This window comes from Mustela nivalis (assembly GCF_964662115.1).
Source record: "Mustela nivalis genome assembly, chromosome: 2".
NCBI classification, from domain to species: Eukaryota; Metazoa; Chordata; class Mammalia; order Carnivora; family Mustelidae; genus Mustela; species Mustela nivalis.
In genome coordinates this window covers 74,032,618-74,054,761 of record NC_139021.1, presented here as the reverse complement: position 1 = coordinate 74,054,761, position 22,144 = coordinate 74,032,618, and the positions used below count along the sequence as shown (strand labels likewise).

Genomic DNA, 22,144 nt, shown 5'->3' with positions numbered 1-22,144 from the left:
ATAGGGGAGATTGAGCAGATTTTATGGAAACTCGAATATTAATTTATACATTCCCTTTACTGTCATGTGGTATATGTGCTTGTCCATTCTAGAGAAGCAGGTATCTTAGAAATTCTAGCATCTTTGAAACTCTTTAGACATTGAAAAAAGGAAACCTTATACTTCATTCTTTTACTCAAAGAAGTAAAATTGGACTAAAGCTTATGGTCTTGCTAAGATGGTTATAGTTTTCTAGGAAATAATTTGCTTTCCTTGTTAATGTGTCATATTCAGTTCATGGTTTTACTGTTACCTAGCTGCTTGGTTTTTCATGCAGAACCTACCCAGACCTTTGATCCATGATTAGGAGGGGAGTATATCATTACTTTTACCTGAACCAGTGTCTTTATACTTTTTTTTTTTTGTTTCTTTTCCAGTTTGGGCCACACATGTTGAAGTCTACAGGAAAAATGAAGGCTTTAATTGAAAATGTTTCAACTTCCTAATAGACAGTGAGCAGAGAAAAACTATCCTTGTTCCAGCTGTTGGTTTGTTAGGGCTGTTTGACAAGTAGAAATCAACACTATTTAGTAAATACCTGAATTTAGTATTCAGTGACATCCTTTAAGTCTAATTAGATTCAGCAATAACAAAAACACTCTTAAGTTTGTGGGTTTTTTTTTGTTTTTTTTGGGGGGGGGGCAAGATTAGTTCTGAAGTTTTCCATAACATGTATTCAGACATGTGTTTTTAATGTATAGTTGGGATGTTCAGGTTTCTACTCTTGAGAACAATTACATAGATTTCAGAAGAAAGGACATTTGTAGATGTTGAGTTTTTAATTTTTAACACTAATTTATCTGTGCAGATATTTTATATGCATATATTTGGATATAAAATAATATGTAGATTTTAATAATGATGTCAGTGAAGGTACTGTTACCATCATTAGTTGTCACTGATCATTTACTACTCAATGATGGAACACAGGTTGTTGGAGTGAAATATTTAGGATTGGAACCTTTTTGCCTTGAACGGGACTTTTTACCTTAGAATCTCTCATTTCCTTGGAGATGGGGTTCAAAGTAAGAACCAGATAATGTTCACTGCTGAAAATTCCATAATGCTTTCATTTAAAGGGAAGTCAGGGACTATGAAAGCTGCTTTCACTTTAGTGCTTTCCAGCACTGAGAAAGAAAATGTAGTTTTCATATAGTGAGAAATCAGATTATTGAATTAAATCTGTAACAGATGAAAACCACAATGTACCATCTTTTTTTTTTTTTTTTTTCAGTTGAATAAATGGCATCATAAAGATAACTTGTTGCTGAGGTAACATAATGGAAATGGCAATATAATGGAGTTTTAAGATTTTTAATATTGGTCAAATACCGTAGCTTTATAATGAAACCTTGAATAGGCGAAATAATTTCATACAAGTTTATCATTGGTCAGAGTGCTGTTCTGTTGAATTACATTATGCAGCAAACCTTAGGTGCTATTAGAAAGTGGAGAACAGCCTTTCTCATTGAGGGCTTCTGAGGAATTGCTATACCTGATCATTTGTGAATGCTTGATAATCTTTATGGTTTTCTGTATTTCTGTTAAACTCATAGTTAATGCCAGAATCTCTTACCACGAGTAAATATTTGGATTTACTTAAATCTAGTAAAAAGAAGTGAAGATAGGAAGAGGAGAATTTACTTTTAAGTTATTGAAAATATGTGCAGTGTTCTCAATATTTGCAAATGTTACTCAGCTTAAATTTGAACTGTGACTTATTTTACATATGTTGTTGATTACATTGTTTGATTTATAAATTCTGCCTTTAAAAAAATTCAGAAAATTTGCCTGAATTTCATATTTTGACCTCCTAAGAATTTGTATCAGTATTGAATTTTGGCCACTTCTCCAATTGAAGGAAGTTACTGTTTTAAAATAAAGCAAACTTACGTTTTCCTTGGACCACAAGGCCTATATATTATTTTTTGATGGGTAAGATTCTCTTATATCGTACATGCAGATTCTTTAGAATTTACTTTCTGCATTCTGAAGGTGGAAATCCGTTGCCACTTACTCACCAGTCTCAGTTTCTCCCACTCAGCACAATGCCTTAAGTGAAAGATGATAAAAATAAAGTTTCTGAGCCTCAGCTATAAAATGTAAAGTAACTAGTATGTTTTGTCTCCTATGATCTGACTGGTCCGAGATGCACTATATATACACACTGAATAGGAGTCAGAGAGCCTGGACTTGGGAGTTCTACAAGTCATTCTGTTTTCAAAACAGGAATAATACTCAGCTGAAACAGTTGTCGAGGATTACATGAAATAAGTTTGAATGCATTCTATGAGTGGTAGATAGCTAAATAATTACTACTCACATGATTTTACGTGAGGTGCTGTAGCTTCCAGTAGACTGATTTCTGCTAGGTGTCATCCTGTATACTGCTTGCACAGGCTTGCGGTGGAGCAGAAGTCATGGGCCCGTCTGTGCAAGAATCCTGTTTTCTTGATATACCTAGTTCCCGAGCCTGTGTCTCAGTGATAAAGAAGACAACGTGAGGTAGCAACTACCGGAAACAAATACTTTGGAAAAACCATCCTTCTAACAACTCCAAAATAAGGGAGTTTTCTCTGAGGGATAGAATGAGGCTGAAGTAGACTTTTGGGAGGCAGTCCAGGATAGTGGTTTAGGGAGCTTAGAGAGCTGCTAAACTCAAATTTACATATAAAGCAATTGTTCTAGAAGAACTAAGGGCTGACTGAATAGCTTTCGTACAACAGAAGAGAGAGGGACCACAGAGAGAAAGGTAGGGGAGAGGTAGTAATGACAGGAACCTGAACCCCAGTGCAGCAAACTACATAAGGAGGGATATCCTGGGGGAGCCTGTGTGCAGATTTGTCCACCCTGGGGCACAGCAAAAAAAAAAAAAAAAAACAAAAAAAAACTGGTTTAAAGGGCAATTAGCCCTGAGTGAAGGAGAGCCATTTACTAACTACAGCTGTCAGAAGAATGGTGGAGAAACTGCTGGGCCTCAGGTGGAAAGCACTGCTCATTACCATTGTTTATGTTCCCCTTCCATCTTGATAGCGTAGACTGGAGCAGAGTCCAGGCACTCTAGCCAGCCTGCTGGGCCACCCCAGTGAGCCTCAGGCCCCCACTAGCTTGAGCCATTCCCCCCAAAGGTGGCCCTAGCATAGTGTGCATAGGATATCCCTGGCCTGTGCCTGCTTCCATTCTGGCTCACCATGCAAAGCTGTCAGGCAGCTGCAGTCTGCACAGGGCATTCCTACACAGGGCCACTCCTTCAGGATTGGGAGGGGTAGCTGTTTGCCTACTTTACAGAAGCAAAGAAAGGCAAAAGAATAGGACAAAACCTGAGAAAACTAAACAAAATGGAGATAAGCATGTTTCCTATGAGGGGTTGGCTGGGTACATTTTAAAAAGACCCACGTATTTGCTGCCTATGAGACTTATTTCAGATCTAAAGATATATCTATTGGAAGTGACAGGATGAAGAAAGTTATTCTATGCAAGCAAACAGTAAGAAGACTAATGTTAACAATACACATATCATACAAAATAGACAAAGACTAGGGGCAAACATGTGGCTCAGTCTGTTTAAGTGTCCAACTCTTGATTTTGGTTCAGGTCATGATATCGGGGTCCTGAGGTGGGCTGCATCAGGCTCCATGCTCAGCAGAGTCAGTGTGTCCCTCTCTCTTTGCTCATCCCATACCCTTGTTTTCTCTCAAATAAATCTTCAAAAAAAACCAAAATAGACCAAGACTGTAACAAAAGACAAGGGTATTACATAATGATTACAAGTGTTAGATCCTCTTGGATCAACCCCTTTATCATTATACCTCTGCAGCCAACATAGGAGCATGTAAATATAGAAAGCAAAATATTGAGACATAAACATAAAAGAGAGAAAGTGACAGTAATACTTTAATAGTAGGAGCCATTAATACCCCCACTTACATCAATGGATAGATCCAGAGAGAAAATAAGGAAACATTGGCCTTAAATGACACATTAGACCAGATGGACTTGATACATACAAAACATTCCATTCCCCCAAACTGTAGAATACAGATTCTTTTCAACTGTACACTGTACACAGAACATTCTGCAAGAGCGATCATGTTAAGCCACAAAAGTTTCAATAAATTCAATATCAGGCCTCTTTTTTCCTAACAGTTAAAACAGTATGAAACTAGAAGTCATTTACATTAAAACTGGTAAAAACACAAAAACATGGAGACTAAAAACATTATTAAACATTAAGTCAATGAAGAAATCAAAGAGAAAATTAAAAAACACTTTAAGACAAATGAAAAATGAAACAACTTTACAAAAGCCATAGAATGCAACAAAAAGCATTTCCAAGAGGGAAGTTCATGGCTAAAGAAAGTCTACCTCAAGAAACGAAATCCCAAATAAACTACCTAAGCTTGTATCTAGTTAGTAGAAGGAAGGAAATAATAAAGATTACAGAGGCCAGCACTGGCCTGATACTGAAAGACAAACCACATAAAAAGAAAACTACAGATCACTATCCCCAATGCAAATAGATGCAAAAATCCTGAACAAAGTACTAGCACACAGAATTTAGTATGTTAAAAGGGTCATACACATGATCAAATGGGATTTATTCCAGGGGTGCAAGGATGATTTGACATCTGCAAATCAATGTGATATACCACATTAATAATACAAGGATAAAAATGTATGCAACAGATGCAGGAAAAAGAAACACTTGACAAAATTTGATGGCCATTTGTGATAAAAACGAAGTGGGTGTAGAGGGAACGTACCTGAACATAATAAAGGCCACGTATGACTGACTCACAGGTAACATCATCCTCAATGTTGAAAAGTTTAAAGCTTTTCTTCTAAGATCAAGATAGGGATACCCACTCTCACCACTTTTATTCAATATAGTATTGGGAAGTCTAGCCATAGCAATCAGGAAAAAAAAGAAAAGGCATCCAAACTGAAAAGTAGTAAAACTCAATATTTGCAGTTGACATACTATATATAAAAAACTAAAAGGATCTACCAAAACACCATCATAACTAGAAATGAATTCAGTTATGAAATTTTAGACAGGGGCACCTGGGTTGCTCAGTTGGTTAAGCATCCAACTTTTGATTTTGGCTCGATCATGATCTCAGGTTTGGGACTGAGCCTCTTGTTGGGCTCCATGCTCAGCAGGGAGTCTGCTTGAGATTCTCCGTCTCTCACCCCTGAAATAAATCTTTTTAAAAACAGTATACAAAAGTAACCTACAGAAATGAGTTGTAGTTCTATATACTAATAAGGACCTATTAGAAAAAAAGTTGAGAAAATAATCCCATGTATAACTGCATTAAAAAGAAGAAGATACCTGGGAATAAATTTAACTAAGGAAGTGACACCTATACTGTGAAAATTATAACTGATGAAAGAAACTGAAGAGGACACATACCATGCTCATGGACTGGAAGACTTGGGATTGTTAAAATGCTCAAACTACCCAAAGCAATCTACAGGTTCAGTGCAATCCCTATCAAAGTGCCAACTGCATTTCTTTTTCTTTTTTTTTTTTTTTTAAACAGAACTAGAACAAATAATCCTAAGATTTGTATGGAATCACAAAAGACCTTCCAATAGCCAAAGCAGTCTTGAGAAAGAACAAAGCTGGAAGCACTGTGCTGATTTCAAAACCTATTACAAAACTCTAGTAATTAAAACAGTATGATACTGGCATAAAAACAGACCTATAGATTAATGAAACAGAATAAAGAGCCCAGAAATAAAGCCAGGCATATATGGGTCAATCAATCTATGACAAAGGAGCCAAGGATGTACAATATCTTCATAAGTGGTATTGGGAAAACTGGTTTACTTATACTGTATACAAAAATTCAAATGGATTAAAGACTTGAATATGAGGCCTAAAACCATAATCTCCTAGAAGATACCACAGGCAGTAACGTCTTTAACACTGGTCTTAGAAATAGGCTTTTTGGATCAGTCTCCTTAGGCAGGGGCAATAAAAGCTATAATAACAAACATGATCATATCAAACTAAAGGGCTGTACACAGCAAAGGAAACCCCATCAACAAAATGTGAAGGCAGCCACTTAGTGGGAGTTGTTACTTACAAACTGTACATCTGATAAGGGGTTATCCAAAACATAAAGAATTATACAACTTCTATCAAAAAACCAAATAACCTGATTAAAAAAATGGGCAGAGGACTTGGATATTTTTCCAGATTAGACATACAGATGGCCAAGAGGTGCACGAAATGATGTTCGTCGTCGTCAAATTGAAACCACAGTGTCACTTCATACCATCAGACTGACCAGCATCAACAAGTGTTGGTGAAGATGTGGAGAATGTATATTAGAATCAAATTTGAAGGTTAAATGATTTTGCCAGTCATGTTAAAAAAATTCAAGAATTACTAGAAATGGTGTCATTTTCATCATTAACCAAACTAAAACCATTCTCCTAAACCACACCCTAATATTTTGCACCTACTTTGTGTAATACAGAAACTGCCATAATATAGAATGCTTTTCACACATCATTTTGCCACCCAAACATTTTGAGAACAGAGACCAGGGTTTTGTCATTTTTAATACCTTTATTACATCGAGTGCCGTGCTCTCTGCACACAACAGGAACCCAGGTGTTGCTGACCACATGATTCGCCACAGACAAACTAGTTTTGATATAATTGTTCAATATTAGACTGATGGCTAAAGAGGAAAGACATCAATACCAAATAAGTTTGTTCAACAAACATTTATTAATGGCCCAATTTACGCTAGCCCTGTGCCAAGCACAGGAGACTAGAAGGTGAATGAGACCTGCTGTGTGCTCCCCGTCAACTCACCTTCAAGTAGTGGTCATTCTACCTACAGACCTTGGACACTTGGGGGCTTTCCAAAAGACACAGGTTGCCTGCAGATCCTTAGCAAGCAAGGAATGGTTCAGATGAACTCTTGCATGTTTATTTAAAAACATTAGTGAATGCATATTAGCTGTCTGTCACTGTATGTTTTCTCAAGCAGGAGATACTGATTGGGAGAGGATTTAGCATTTATACAGTAAAAAAAGTTCACATGAAAACATCGTAAACCTCTGATGCGAAAGTTAGAGAGTTTTAAGAAAACTTAAAGCTTAAAGAGCCAGGAAAGCATTTTGGAAAAAGAAATCAATATAGGAATCTTCAAAGAATTACTAGCACCTCTAACCTGTACCTCAGGTACAAATATATTTCCCAGGTTTGCAAAGGACATAAAATATTTGCTGCTTTTATACAAAGAGGATCATTATAAACCATCGCGTTTGCAGAATACAAATACTGACCATGTACCAGATTATTTTTCGTTAAGCTAAGGCTTGTGCCAAAATTTCCTCTCCATGAACCTCTACCCCCAGAACAGAGGAGATGCCCCCCACCCCCGCTACTGAAGTATTGGGCCTAGAGACCCAAAAGGCTGCTACACGCTCAACAATTCTTTGAAGTCTCCCGTTTTAAAAATTCATGTGAATTTTAATTCTGTTCCATAATATTTACGTAAGTCTAATCTTCTAAATTACTGAACTGTTTCTTCAAATTTCTTCTAGAAAATCAATGTTCAAGGAATATAGGTTATATTTAAGGAGTAGGGCTGTAGAAAGTGACCTCCACGTACATGTAACAAAACATGATTTTTTCAGTGGGTTTATGATATGCGTAGGCAGGAAATGGGAGCAATACTGAGGTGTCTCTCCCAAGAATGGAAATCAGAAGAAAATCCTTTGACTATCAAACAGTAAGAAACACAAAATGGATCAGGGTAGAAGCAATCATACGCCAGCAGATGGAGCCCGGGCAGGCCCAACAGAAACAAAGCCGAAGGTACTGACAGATCTACTGGGTGTGCCAATCAGAAGCTGATGTGGAGAAGCAACTACTGGCAGAGAATCTCTAGCATCATCCGGGGGAAGAGCGTACCCTGGTCGACACACATGGATATCAGCAGGTATATCCCCACAGGGAGATGGATGCATGAGGCAACTTGCTTCCCTTGCTCAGAATCCATGCTCTCCACGTAACCGCTGATCATAAATTGACTTCCCAAGAAGGTTTGCCTAAAGGGAGAGAATGATTGATAGTTATATTTCCATTGTAAACTGAAAAAAATACTAACTTTTAAGTAAAATATCAGTTACTGTGAGTTTGGTTAATGTGTTTCCTGAGAAAGTTCCACTTTCCATGTGCTGACATACTAGGTCTGTAAAGATCTTCTCAGAGCCTGTAAAGATCTCATCAGACTCTAGATGCATCAGATTTGCCAGGGTGGTGCCGCCTTAACTGGCCATTGACCTGCCCCAGCTACAGTCCACTCGACCACCGTCAGACTTCTGTACCCGTGTTGTCCAATATGGTAGCCACTAGCCACATGTGGATATTGAGCCCTTGAAATGTGGCTAGTCTGAACTGAGATGTGCTATAAGTGTAAAGTGCACACCAGATTCCAAAGACTTCGTATCCCCCAAAAGAATGTAAAACATCTCAACAATTGTTTTTTTCTAAGATGAGGACTATCTATTGAATTGATAAAATGTTTTGGATATATTGCAATAAATGTTAATAAAATAATTCCATCTGTTTCTTTTTCCTTCTTAAAATGTGGCTAGTAGAAAAATTGATAATTCACTTACATGGCTCACATTATATTCCTATTGGACATCACTCTTCTCTGCAAATAATGGCAGTATGTTTGATTTTAAAGTTTGTACTATACCCTTTCTAATGAATTGGACTGGGGAAGACACTGGAGAGGCCCTGTGGTGCCTGTCTTACACTGGTACCAGTCAAAGCAAGGCCAATATAACTAGTATTTAAGTCCTTGCAAGAGGTGCTGATGTCTTAGGCAATTCCCAACTGTGGGAACAGTAAGGCTGTGGAGTCAAGAGGATGGCCTCAAAGCTGACTTGTACCTTGTATCAGTCCGAACTCTGAGCCAACTACCTAACTGGGGCCGCTCGCCCCCGCGTGAGCTGCGGATGACGGCACAGAACCCCAGAGGACTGCGCCTGCACCTAGCTCTGCCTAAATAAATCGTGGAAGAGTGACTGCTAGCACAAGAAGCGGAATCTTTGCTTTCTAATAATTTAGCATCATGATTTCCAAAAGATTGAGTTGGAAGTTAAATATCAAAGATAAATATGCGAAAAGATAGGTTTTTATTCATCAAAAGTTAACAGCAACAGGCACATATTAAAATGAGTATGGCAAAGCCTTTTACAAATGGCTTTACACTCAAGCTTTCTCCCAAGAAAATGGCTGTTGCAACAAACTGTAAACATAATCGATAAACAGTCTTTTACAGTAACAAGGGAAATACAGTTGAACTAAAAGAAAGCACCGGTTTCTCTTAAAACTAGATTACAGTTGTGCTTACTATACATAAAACAATTTAAAACAAATTACAAAAGTGGAATGTTTGAAGTTTAAAATTAGTCCTTAGATTTTGTCCTAGAAAACATCTGTTCACATCAAAAGGCCCATCAAAGGGTAACGTTTCATCAAAGGGAGGGACAAGAAAACAATGCACTTTTTTCAAATCAAAACAAGAAGTTTGGTCACTTAGCTTTGTGCATAGTTTAAGGCAACTGGAGCAGTCTGGTACAGCTCACCTACCTTCCCCTCCCCTGGTGTGGCTGCGCATTGTGTCACATTCTAAAATAATAAATAATTTCCCACGTGGATAAATATAACACATGCACAGTCACACATGCACAGACATGGCACGCAAACATACATCCACACATTCACACACAACATACCTCTCACTCACTGCAGCGAAAGGGACTTAGGTACCCTTGCTCTGAAGGACATACTTCCCCATCCCACTTTATTTCAGATTGGCAAATACCCTGAGCTGATTATGGTGTTTTAAACATTCCACCTTTTTCTTGCATGTGCAGGTCAAGTGTACAGTAGTGAAAACAACATGCAATGTCTTCACTGCAGAATCATAATACAGCTAGGACATTGGTGTTCTTCCCCTCCCGCCCCAAATGAAAAACTAATAGTTAAAAAAAATTGCATTGCCAAACAGCACTGGAGGGAAAGCTTGGCGGTACTCTATGATAAATGCTCAGTTTCCAGTGCGCAAAATAAAACTATAGCAAATGGGAGGCTTTGGTGGCATCCAAAGAAGAAAAAAGGCAAACCAGGGGGAAAGAGCTGCAGTTTCAGTTTGATCTTTAAAATTCTTAGTGGTTCCTTCACAATCATGCTCCAAGGCAATTTAGAACCAATATTTCAGAGTTGATTTGTAAACATCGAGTCTCGCAGGAGGCAGCAGAGGCTGGGCACTTCACATTTCCATTTTCTCAGAACTTAGTGGAAGGTACAAATACACAAAGTTGCATCAGACTGGTTAAATTCCAAGAGATTTCTGCTGAAAGATACAGTTCAAGTTTCGTGGTTCGAGGAATAAATGCTTTGAAAGACTCGTGGCACACCGGAAAACTTCCTCTGTTACTCCTTTCCAATGGGCTCCTGCTGGGCTTTGCATATTCAAGGTTTCACACGAAAGCCAAATGCATATTGCTATGTGTTCAGGTCTTGTAATTAAAAAGTGGGGTCACATGATCCGAGAGACGACACCTTGGGAAGAACGCTGGCCTCGTTTGTTCAGAAACCTCGGCAGCCAAGAGAACGTCCTCTCGCCTCGAGACCCCATTTCACATTTCTAAAAACCTGCAGGAGGCAGTCTGTCCCACTGCTTCTGGGGGCTATGATAACCGATTTTCCTGAGGTAATAACTGTGAGTTCAACTCCTCGAACGCAGCGTCCGTGTCCTCACTGGTGGACTGTTCTCTCTGCAGCCCCTTCCAGCTGGCTTTGTTCAGCCCCATATGTCCGAGCATCGTCTGCGAGAGCCTGGTATTGGAAAACCGGGCCCATTCTGTGAATAGAGGCTCCACTAGATAAGTCATGAAACCTTGAGAAAATAAGAGAAAAAGGGCATTAACATATATTCTGAAACTTTATCTTCAGAACATCTATCCAGCGTTTATTCTCTTAAGTCCTAACCGGACATCACCTAAGTTTTCAGCAGGGATGTGTGTGTGTAAGTTGACCTAACTTCTCTGAAGAACTATTGAGTAACTCAATCGGACTTTATGTAAAGGTGAACTGGCAAACAGATCCAATCTTTTCTGACGATTCCTCTCCACTGGTCAAACATATCCTATCTGAGCAAACACTCAATGGCCCTCTCAAGCTCTGCAGAAAGCAGGACACACTGTTCCCACGGAGACAGCTGGAGGCGACGAGGGGTCTTTTCCAAAGGCCTTTGGGTGATGAGGCGGGAACTGAAGCAGCACAGTCTTCACACCTGGTCATGCTTACAACTGGCCACTTTATTTGAGTCAGAATTTATAGAGCCAAAACTCATGACAAAATGCAAATTCTATCATTGCTATGTTCACAGTGCTTAAATTTTCTTCACCTCCAGAACTACTACTTTTTGGCAAAAGACCATGTGGACCACAGACAACATAGGTTACATTTAGGTAACAAAAAAATCTGGAGTTAAAGCAATCAGCACCTGACTTTTCATTAGAAAACTGTATAAATTGTGGTATCTGAACTAGTAGTTACTATTGGAAGTAAGGCTTTCTTCTATTTCTTCCATTCCCTCCACACATATTAACTGAGAACCGAATATCTGCCAGGCACTGTTCTAGGGTGGCCAGGAAGATAGCAATGGATAGATACGCCCTCAAGAAGTTGTGTTCTGTCTTTTCAAGGTGCCAGAGTGAAGTCATGAGCAGTTGGAGTTTTATACCCAAATGAGATCGACCCATTATTCCAACTGGTTGAGAGCTTGCGGATCTTGCCTCTAACACCCAACAATCCAGAAGTATTACTTCAGGCTCTAGGTTAACCTCATTCTTTTAGCTCTTAAGTACTTGGTGAAAATGATGGCCGGGGTCCTGGACACAGACAGCCACGCAGCGCCCTCTCCGAAGGTGGGGCACCATTCGTCAGCTGCCCGGGAACCCACTTACTGTTCTAGCCCACAGGCCTCTCTCCCCTCCACACACACCACAGGACACCATGCCAAATACCTTACTTACCCAGAACATAATCTTTTCTTGTTTAACAAACTATTATTCCTATTAGAGAAGGAAACTGGATTAAACATGACTTCTACTTACGGACCCTGTGCTGGCTCTGAGTAATCACAGTATTTACAGTTCCATGATTTACCCTAGAAATAGAACTTTCAATCCCCGTTTTACCTGGGATTTGATGTCAAAAAACCAGTATCTGTTAACTGTACAAATTGGGCAAACTACCTGAAAAGGAGGCTACTGGTGGTACTTTTGTTGTAGGGTGGTTGTGAGGAGTCAGCAGATGTCAACTTTTACTGTCATTTTCTGTGAAATCTTTGTCCCTCAGATAACCTTACCCAGAACTGTCGTGACAACATAGACAAGATCTATAGATGGAAATGAAGAGTTTAAGGGATCCAGCTTCTCTTCCCTTTTAAAAACTGCAATTTTAAAAAACCTCATTGTAAGTCTCCTCATTAACTGAGGGGGTCATTTACTTAGGCAAAAGAACGTGAAGGGTAGCTACGGAGACTCTGCTACCCACTTTCCTCTCTTCGATTCAATCCCCTTTGCCCAGGTTTCACCCATTCTTTGGCTTTTGAAGATTTTTCTACTTGAGACACAACAGATCTGCTGCTTACCTGTCTTTTCATCCTCCCCAAAGAAAACATCACCCTCGGTAAAGTTCCTCAGGCTTCCTGGCTGCCTGAGATCTCTGGGCACCCCAGCACCCCCACACCATTCCCGAAGGCCTGCGCCCCACTCTCCTGGGCATGGCTCTTCATCTTCCCTACCTCTCCCTCTGCGGTCAAGTCCTTTCCTACCTGCTGTCTTCCATGTGAGCATCCTCTGTGGTTACAATGTGAGCATTAGATTTCTGAATTTCTCACCCTACAGCACAGCCCTCTTTTCAAAGTATTATGGTGCAGAAGCACATTATCGTCTGAGTTTCTAGAAACTTTCTCTTTCTGAAATTTGTGTACACACTTTTTTATGTTCACCAATGCTCCAAGACCCTACTCAACACCAACTACCAAGATTATACTCATCCCTCAATACCTAGCTGACCTGCCCCACTGCACACTGTCCTCCTACTTTACACTCAAAACCCCACTGGACACTCCCTGCTCTTGCACAAGCTGTCCAAGCTGCAGTCACAGCCCATCTCCCTGTGTTTTCCATGACAGCTATGCTTTAAGTAAGGTTCTCAAGTGCCCCCCTGCCTCCAGGGGGCGTGGCCGGCCCTCAGGAACACATCCCCAAGGGCAAGGGCCAGGGAACCAGGAGAGACATGGATCCTGGGCTCTGGATGTCTGGAAAAGGGGCGACTCTGCCTGCAGACAGCGGAAGGCAGCTTCTGGGGGAGGCGGCTCTTCCAAAAAATGAGTCCAGCAGGCAGGTGGGAAGGATGGCGAGAGGCAGAAAGAATGAAGGGGTGTCACAGATTTGGGGAAAGGGCCGAGTCCCAAGCTGCTGTGGGTGTGTGAGGGGTGGATGCTGCGCAGCAGAGGCCCCGTGCAGGAGGCTGAAGAACAAGCCAAAAGCAGAGTGAAAAGAGACAAGGAAGCAGTAGTGGAAACTGATCTTCACGTTATGGTCCTGCTTGCTCAGGGTCCCCTTTCTCACTGGTAATGCCAGCCTCGTGCAAAAGAAGCTTCCACATGGGCAAACCATGTATTCTTTCAGTGTCAGAACAGACACAAAGCTACTGTTACCTGTTTTGCAAAAATCATGGTTTGGGGGGACCTAAGATCAAATGAGAGCAAATTATGAAAGCCGAAAATGGAAAAAACTGGTATAATTTCTTCAATTAAAAAATAGAAATGAGCACAATTTTAATGTTATATATTTCAGGTGTGCATCTCTTCTTGACAAAACTAAAGTCAGCAGCACTTTTCTAAGCAGTTATAGCTAAATAAGCAGAGTTACCGATTTGGATGTTGGCAATAGATTCAGTCTGACGATCACAAAGTGGACTCACACCCAGGTGATACTTCTTTTCTATATCTCCTGAAATTAAAAAAAAAAAAAAAAGAATTATTAATGTAGAACATACCTATTGCTTAAGTATATAATTAGAGTCCTCATCTTACCTGTAAATTCCTTAGGAAAAACGACATACTTAATCCTCCTGAGAGGATGGCTTCTAACTTAGCTCTTTTTTGAATTTTTAAGTTATTCACTGATATCCTATTTTATTATTTTTTTTAAAGATTTTTTTTAAGATTTTATTTATTTATTTGACAGAGAGAAATCACAAGTAGATGGAGAGGCAGGCAGAGAGAGAGAGAGGGAAGCAGGCTCTCTGCTGAGCAGAGAGCCCGATGCGGGACTCGATCCCAGGTCTCTGAGATCATGACCTGAGCCGAAGGCAGCGGCTTAACCCACTGAGCCACCCAGGCGCCCTGATATCCTATTTTATTTTATTTTTAAAAAATTTTTTTTTATTAAATTTTTTTTTTTTAAAGATTTTATTTATTTATTTGACAGAGAGAGAAATCACAAGTTGGCGGAGAGTCAGGCAGAGAGAGAGAGAGAAGCAGGCTCCCGCTGAGCAAAGAGCCCGATGCGGGGCTCGATCCCAGGACACTGAGATCATGACCTGAGCCGAAGGCAGCGGCTTAATCCACTGAGCCACCCAGGCGCCCCCTGATATCCTATTTTAAATGGAGGAGATAAAAAACTTCACTAGGTGTTACCTTAAGACTGTAATTCTGTCAGCATTTAAATTTAAAACTTAGATTTCTAAAAGGAAGGGGCTTGAAAGGAAGATCCTTGGTTCCTGGCTTTCAATTATTAAACATATCCTGCCGTTCACAGAGCCATACTTTCCTCACAGGGCAAAGATGGAACAAGGGAAATCTTTCTGTACAGCAAAATTTCTACATCTATTTACAAATCCATACATATATACATATCTGATCATTTCAAAAGTGAACTGTTTATTTCCAAAATAGGTGTTCAATTGTTACATTATTTATTCTATGTATATCTACTATGAATTATCACTAAAAATAGCAAGCATCTCTTCCTGGACACCTGTAAATGTCTGCGTTAGTTTATCCACATGATGCTAAATATGGAACTGAACAGACTACTTATCACTCAAAACTGTAACTTGCCTTGATGGAAGAATTCCTCCGTTACTTTTTCACTCCACTGCTTGCTTAATTCCCAGGTCCGACATGGGTTACAAATATCAGCACATTTCAAAGCCATCTAGCAAGCAAAATATTAAAAGTCTTTTAAGGAGAAAGTAAAATTTCAATTGTACTAAGCTTCAACACACTCATAATCTAATTGTGGTAAAAACAACATCTTAATAAAAGTACAGCAACAGAAAATTCATTGTCTTTTATCTTTAAGTTCATGATGCTGTTAGGGCTTTCAGTTATTTCTGCAGGAATGTGGAAGGACTGCTCATCTAACTACACATGCTTACTAATACCCAAGAGCCTACAAGTAAATCATGTGATTCTCTCTCATTTGTAGATGCAAGAATTGATTTGGATCCCACTGCAGCTCAGCACCCTAATCTCACAAAAAACACTTTTGTTAGAAATCCCAAATATGAAAACTACAAAAGCAATGATGCTTTCCAAATGAGGAGATTCACCTTCTGGAAAGTGTTTCCGTAACGGAAGGAGACTCCACAGCTTTCCCTCAAGATTTGACCACTCTGAAAGCTACCCCAGAAGAATTCATTTTTATTCTAATGGGTATGTGATTTAGCCCAGAAAGACAATCTTTCCCAGCCCCATTTTACCTGTAAAACCAAATGCCTATGCCTGGCATCTTCTAGTTGTAAGTCACCTCTGTCCAAATGGGACCTAAACAATGACAGATACTCATTTTGGCGACTGATGTCTGTGGCTAGTATCAAAGCACCTATCTGAGTCTCCATTTGTTGCCTGCAATTAGAGAAATATAAACAGAAAATACAAGACTTTCAATTAAATAGTTACTCCTTGATTTTTTTCTTAAACTTAATATTCTAATTGCCATTCAACTTTTAACCTATCACAAAACATGAATTTTAAAAAATGCATTAAAGAAAACACACTAAAATAATGAAAACTAAAACCAAAGGAGCTTAAAGGAAAATATCAATATGCATACATTCCAAAAAGATTTATTTTGCCAGCCAAGGAGGAATTATTTGCCTTGAAAAAAATCTACATAGCAATGGTATGTTATTTTAGAAAATTCTTTGCTGGGATGTGCTGAGGGTAAACAACTCTGGTCTATTTTTTGGTGTCTGACATCTGAAAGCCAGAAGGTTGGTTCAAACGAAGGTTGGTTCAAACGGAGAAAGAACAGCCCATTCAACAATTAATTCCTGTAGGTATTTTGACAAAGATGCCCAGTTACACACTGATAAAATCCCACCAAATAACCTGATAAAGTTTAGATAAAATTACAATTCAGTTCTTGAATTGTAATTCAAGAATCAAAGTTATCTGAATGAAATCCAACTTTTCTGGAAAGAAAAAGGTAACGTGTTAATACAAATACACTGTATCATTTTTTAAACTGTCTCAAGTCAAATAACAAGAGAAAAAAACCTAAAACAAACAAACAAACAGTAAAACCCTGCCTTTTTCCCCCTCAATGGGCCATAACAAACATTACCTATGTATAAAGATCAGTAAAGAGCTGTCATCAGATTAAAAGGCTCACAATACTGGATATTAAATAAAACAAACCCTAAATAAAGGAAACATGAAAGAATGCTATTATGCAGTGTTCCTTATTTTCAGTTTTTAATCAACAGAGTTAATCATCAAATGTAAAGTATGACAAAAAGGGAATAAAGCAAACATTTTAATCTGCCTTAATCAAGAAAAAGATAATTCATAAAAACTATGGTTTACGCAATTATTATATTTGTACTACAGCAAGAAACAATTTTACTTACCAGAAGTATTGTCAAAACTCCAAATGGTATCCATGAATAAAGATTTAAAAAAATAAAAAATAAAGTCCAGCTTTTTTCTTGTGGTCATTACACAAGATACTTAAGTTTTTAAAATGAAGTTGTTTTAAATTATGAAAGGGAAAAAGGAAAGAACTATGATAGTAACTTAGATTTTCGTACCCTAACATATATTTATGCCTCACCTTGTTTTCTAGAGTTAGATGGTTTATACCCATTTACGTGGTTTTCTTAAGTGTATTGTCTCTTAGTGAGGCATTAGTAAAGTTTTCTCTGTGGATCAATGGTAAGAGATTTTGTCAACCACCATCATATTGGGCTCATTTGTGCTGATGCTTTTTATCAGGCTTTCAAATGGCCTTCTTAACATCAAATGGCCTTTACTTAAAAAATTAGGGACTGGGTGGCTCAGTTGGTTGAGCAGCTGCCTTCGGCTCAGGTCATGATCCCAGCGTCCTGGGATCGAGTCCCACATCGGGCTCCTTGCTTGGCAGGGAGCCTGCTTCTCCCTCTGCCTGCCACTCTGTCTGCCTGTGCTCGCTCACTCTCTCTCTCTCTCTGACAAATAAATAAAATCTTAAAAAAAAAAAAAATCAGTATTTCCTTCCTTTCCATCACTATTTTATCCTATAGCTCCAGAAGTCACTCCAGGACTAAGCTAACAAACTTAAGGCATTCGTTTATTTGTTATCCATTTTGAAAACTTCCTGAAACTTATTTGAACGTGTGTATTTATTATACAGAACAATTAATTTCTTTACACCTAGAACGTAAGGTTTTATTATAATGAGTGTAACATGGAAATATGTAATACTATTTACATCAATAAGTAGTAAGCTATGACTGAGCCACTGTGTGTTGGGAGTGAATTTTATAATCCTCAAATCCACAGAGTGCGCCATAAAAATTCACCAAAAAAAATTACTTTCTATACGTAGAATGTTTAAGTTACTATAATTTTGATGTAAATTTGTAAAATAACTTAGTCATTAAATTTAACAAAAACTGCAAACTGTGGAACACCTGAATAAATTTTTAAAACTTTGTAAAATTGTTTTGCCAGCTTAATCTCCATAGCTCATAACAAATTAAACGTGTCTTAATCCAGCCTACCTGCTTTCTGATGGCATATGTGAGAATAAACCAGATTCTCTCAATAATCCCACTGCAGATCTCCAGTGGTGATTTTCCAGTACTGAGGTATTCTACAAAAAAAAAGGCATATCTGAGTTATTTAATGGTAAGCCTCTTCCTGAACATAAAGAATTCTTGATAGGTGGGGCGCCTGGGTGGCTCAGTGGGTTAAAGCCTCTGCCTTCGGCTCAGGTCGTGATGCCAGGGTCCTGGGATCGAGCCCCACATCGGGCTCTCTGCTCCGCAGGGAGCCTGCTTCCTCCTCTCTCTCTGCCTGCCTCTCTGCCTACCTGTGATCTGTCTGTTAAATAAATAAAATCTTTAAAAAATATGTATATATATTAAAAAAAAAGAATTCTTGATAGGTATTAATTTGGTTAAAATTCCAACATTCGTAGACACTGTTTATGACTTCGACTCCATTAAAACATTTTCTAGAATGCAAGAATATTAAGTTCCATGATAAAATTGTACTAACCTTGTACAGAGTTGCCAAGTAATGGTTAGTTTTAATAAGGAAAGGTTGATTAACACCCGGATGATCCAGATCGTGAGTGGCAGCCGCAATTAAGCTCAGCAAGACATCCCAAGGGGTTACAGAACTGGCAAGCTGAAGTGTGACAAGAGAATTAGTTACAGACGTGTCTGAAATAAACAACCTGACCCTTGGGCAGGGCTGTGGGCATCTTAGGAACAAGTAATTTATTAAGCAATATGCAAAGGTATCATAGTCTTAGGATAACTAAAACAGAGGGAAAGCTGCAAAAGAACAGGCAGGCACTATCCCGGAAGAATACAGTAATCCAGAATAAGACTTAACTTAAAAAATTAATGTGTCATTACACAGGATAGCAAATGATCTCAGGTAGATTCAAAAGTTGACCATTAAAAAGAGAAACATGAGGAGGAGCAACTGAATTTTTAAACGTCCTATGAAGGGAAAGTAAGTTCTAAGTTGAAAACAAATCCACATGAAAAAAATTGTTTTGAATAAAAATGTAACATTTCAGCTTGTAAAAAAAATTTCATCAGAAAGAAAACTATGAGCTTCATAACAAAGACAGAGAAGTCAATGACATTAATAGTTTTTTTTTCTAAAGTGCATTAAAACCAAAAGCCAATGTTCTTTCCATTCCTGTGACTGTATCTGGTGATGCCAACAGAGCCGAGTCACGTGAAGTCTTAAGAAACTGCAAATCGTCTGCCGTCTGTGAGCGAGGCTTCACCTGTATCCGCAAAGCTATCAGCAGGGCCCTTCACCAAACAGAAAACTAGTAACAGTGAGTTCTCCTGTGTTCAATAAAAACCCTCACCATTTTTATTGTTGCTATTAAATGTTAATAGGCTTACCTGGAACAAAATTGTAATCTACATAAGTGCAGATACGAAAACATAAAAAGTAAACACTAAAGTTAGAGCTGAGGCAAGTGCAGAGAGGGAACTTTTTCCCCTTACTTTCTAGCAATTTGGGGGGGCTTTGAATATTTTTTTTTTCACTTTGAGTACAGGAATTAGCTCTTACACAGAAATCATACATAATAACTGAAAGTAGGTTTCTTACTAAATACTATATCTAGGCCTTTCTATTTATGATTTCCTCTGCGCCTGGATCTTTCTATGCTGACTCCCCCTCAAATTTTCCCTTTCAGCTTCGGTGTTTTCTGACCACTCTACTTAAAGCTGTAAATGCTTGCCATCCACTGGTCACTCTCTAGGACACTCCTCTCTTTCACTTTCTCCATGGCAGCAATTACTAAAATACATGTCAACATTTTGAAGATACTTACTTATTTTTCAGAGAGTGAGAGAGAAAGAGCATGAGCAGGTAGAGTGGCAGGCAGAAAGAGAAGCATGTTCCCTGCTGGGCAGGAAGCTTGATGTGGGACTCGATCCCAGGACCCCAGGATCATGACCTGAGCCAAAGGCAGACACTTAACTGACTGAGCCACCCAGGCGTCCCATAGCTCAACATTTATTTATCTGTTTAATGACTGCTTCCCTCACTGGGACCTATCCTGTCCTGTTTACCACTGGATTCCTAGCACCAGGAAAATGTACTCACTTAATGAACGAAAGCACCTGAAAACATGGAGCCACATGAAAGCCTGGAAAATAAAAAAGATATAATCTCAAGGCTTTTTAAAAAAATGCACTTTCAAAACTTAGAGTGATTCTCTTTTAAAATGTAAACTATAATAAAGGAGAAGGGAATTTTTGCATCTGAGGGCTCAGTGATTTTATCTATCTCCTTCAGTGAAGCTCTAAGTTCACTGAGTATGTCAACGATGAAAAGTTTTTATATAAAAGAATTATCAGATGTTTATAAACAAGACTAAGTCTGATTTCACAAGGGCTTTCTAATATTAATTTTGTCCAATAGAATATGACTTTTTGCTTTGATATTAAAAATCAATGAGTAAAGCAAAAACTAGTAAAATGTGTTAGCAGCATGCAGAACAAAAACTTTCAACTATATCTCTTGTTATACAGTACATCGTCATGTGAAGGTGTAAATAGGAAGAAATGTTGATTGTAACTGATATTGTGAAGCCTTTTATGAGCTTTAAAATAAAGTTCATCTTATGGTGTCAAAAAAAAAAAAAAAAAAAAAAAGGTTTAAAAATTTGTATTGCCAGAGCTGCGTGGTTAAGATTGTCCTTACTCATTTTTATCCACAATCTTCCCATCCTGCATGTTCTCTCGTCACGCCCACTGCCTGGTGTCAACGTTAACTTCTGTCCCCTGGATTCCAGGCATCACCCTGGATTGGGTGCTGCCAGCGGAAGACAGGAGGGGAGAAGCCTTCACAGACACCTTCCCTAGGTTAATTAACTTTCTGTGACTCACAGAACAGGATACTTAACCTTCATCATTCTATTTACCATTCCATTTACGGTACGGTGATTACTTACTAAGTAATTTCTCCCAAAGAACTCTCTAACAGAGGCTTCAGTCTTGGCCCAGAGATTTTCTAAAGTTCGATTAAAAAACTGGGGCATCTGGGAGTATACATTTGTCAAAACTCTACCCATGATCTCTGACAAATAAATAAAATCTTAAACAACAACAACAAAAGGACACTTGGGTGACTCAGGTCAGAACCCCAGGGTCCTGTAATCGAGCCCCACATTGGGCTCCCTGCTCAGTGGGGAGCCTGCTTTTCCTTCTGTCTGCTGCTCCCCCCGCTTATGCTGTCTCTCTCTGGCAAATAAAGAAATAAATCTTAAAAAAAAAAAAAACAACTATCTGTGAAATGTATACATTTTACTATTGCATATAAGTGATCTCACAATAACATTGCTTTTTAAAAGAAGCTGTGATGTGGGGCACCTGGGTGGCTCAGTTGGTTAAGTGCCTGACTCCTGATTTCAGCTTAGGTCATGATCTTAGGGTTGTTCGATCGAGGCCTGAATCAGGCTCCACACTTAGTGGGTAGTCTACCTCGGACACTCTCTCCCTCTTCTTTGCCCTCTGCCCCTCCCCCCCAACAGGTATGCATGTGCACTCACTCTAAAATAAATGAATCTTAAAAAAAAAAAAATAAATAAAAAATAAAATAAAATAAATGAATCTTTAAAAAAGTCATGATGAGGGGCACCTGGGTGGCTCGGTCATTAAGCATCTGCCTTCGGCTCAGGTCATGATCCCAGAGTCCTGGGATCGAGCCCTGAATTGGGCTCTCTGAACAGCAGGAAACCCGCTACTCCCTCTCCCATTCCCCCTGCTTGTGTTCCCTCTCTTGCCGTGTGTGTCTCTTTCTCTCAAATAAATAAATAAATAAATAAAATCTTTTTTTTAAAATAAATAAAGTCATGATGTGTATCCTTTTAAAAACTAAGGTTCACATATTCCACAATCTCTTCAAAAATCAGAAGACTGTCAACCACAGAGCTATATTCTCAAAGTTGGCATCAACTAGCACAAACTGGTTTGGTCAGGCTGCTTTCCTTTCTAACATCTAGCCAGAAT

General features: G+C 38.9%; 2 protein-coding genes and 1 long non-coding RNA gene across 11 annotated transcripts in view; 2 read left to right on the top strand and 1 right to left on the bottom strand.

The window, feature by feature from the left end:
* Positions 1-1,944, top strand: part of MTFR1 (mitochondrial fission regulator 1) — a 56,431-nt gene extending 54,487 nt beyond the window's left edge. For all 6 annotated transcript variants that reach the window (XM_082719146.1, XM_082719148.1, XM_082719149.1 and 3 more), the window contains one exon: positions 417-1,944. In XM_082719146.1, the coding sequence (XP_082575272.1) occupies positions 417-485 (69 nt within the window). In that variant the 3' untranslated portion in view covers positions 486-1,944. The remainder of the gene's footprint in view (positions 1-416) is intronic.
* A 3,609-nt stretch (positions 1,945-5,553) lies between these two features.
* LOC309858862 lies at positions 5,554-13,819 on the top strand. The gene is made up of 2 exons (XR_014308392.1): positions 5,554-11,864; positions 11,908-13,819. It is a non-coding gene; the product is annotated as an uncharacterized lncRNA (long non-coding RNA).
* Positions 9,198-22,144, bottom strand: part of PDE7A (phosphodiesterase 7A) — a 123,055-nt gene continuing 110,108 nt past the window's right edge. For 2 of the 4 annotated variants that reach the window (XM_082719135.1, XM_082719136.1), the window contains exons 8-13: positions 18,654-18,785; positions 18,155-18,246; positions 15,872-16,016; positions 15,228-15,324; positions 14,035-14,115; positions 9,198-10,985 (exon numbers count right to left, since the gene is read on the bottom strand). In XM_082719135.1, coding sequence (XP_082575261.1) covers positions 10,777-10,985; positions 14,035-14,115; positions 15,228-15,324; positions 15,872-16,016; positions 18,155-18,246; positions 18,654-18,785 — 756 coding nt within the window. In that variant the 3' untranslated portion in view covers positions 9,198-10,776. Of the gene's footprint in view, positions 10,986-14,034; positions 14,116-14,198; positions 14,296-15,210; positions 15,325-15,871; positions 16,017-18,154; positions 18,247-18,653; positions 18,786-22,144 lie in introns of all 4 variants that reach the window. The other 2 variants (XR_014308364.1, XM_082719137.1) reach the window with 2 other exon arrangements.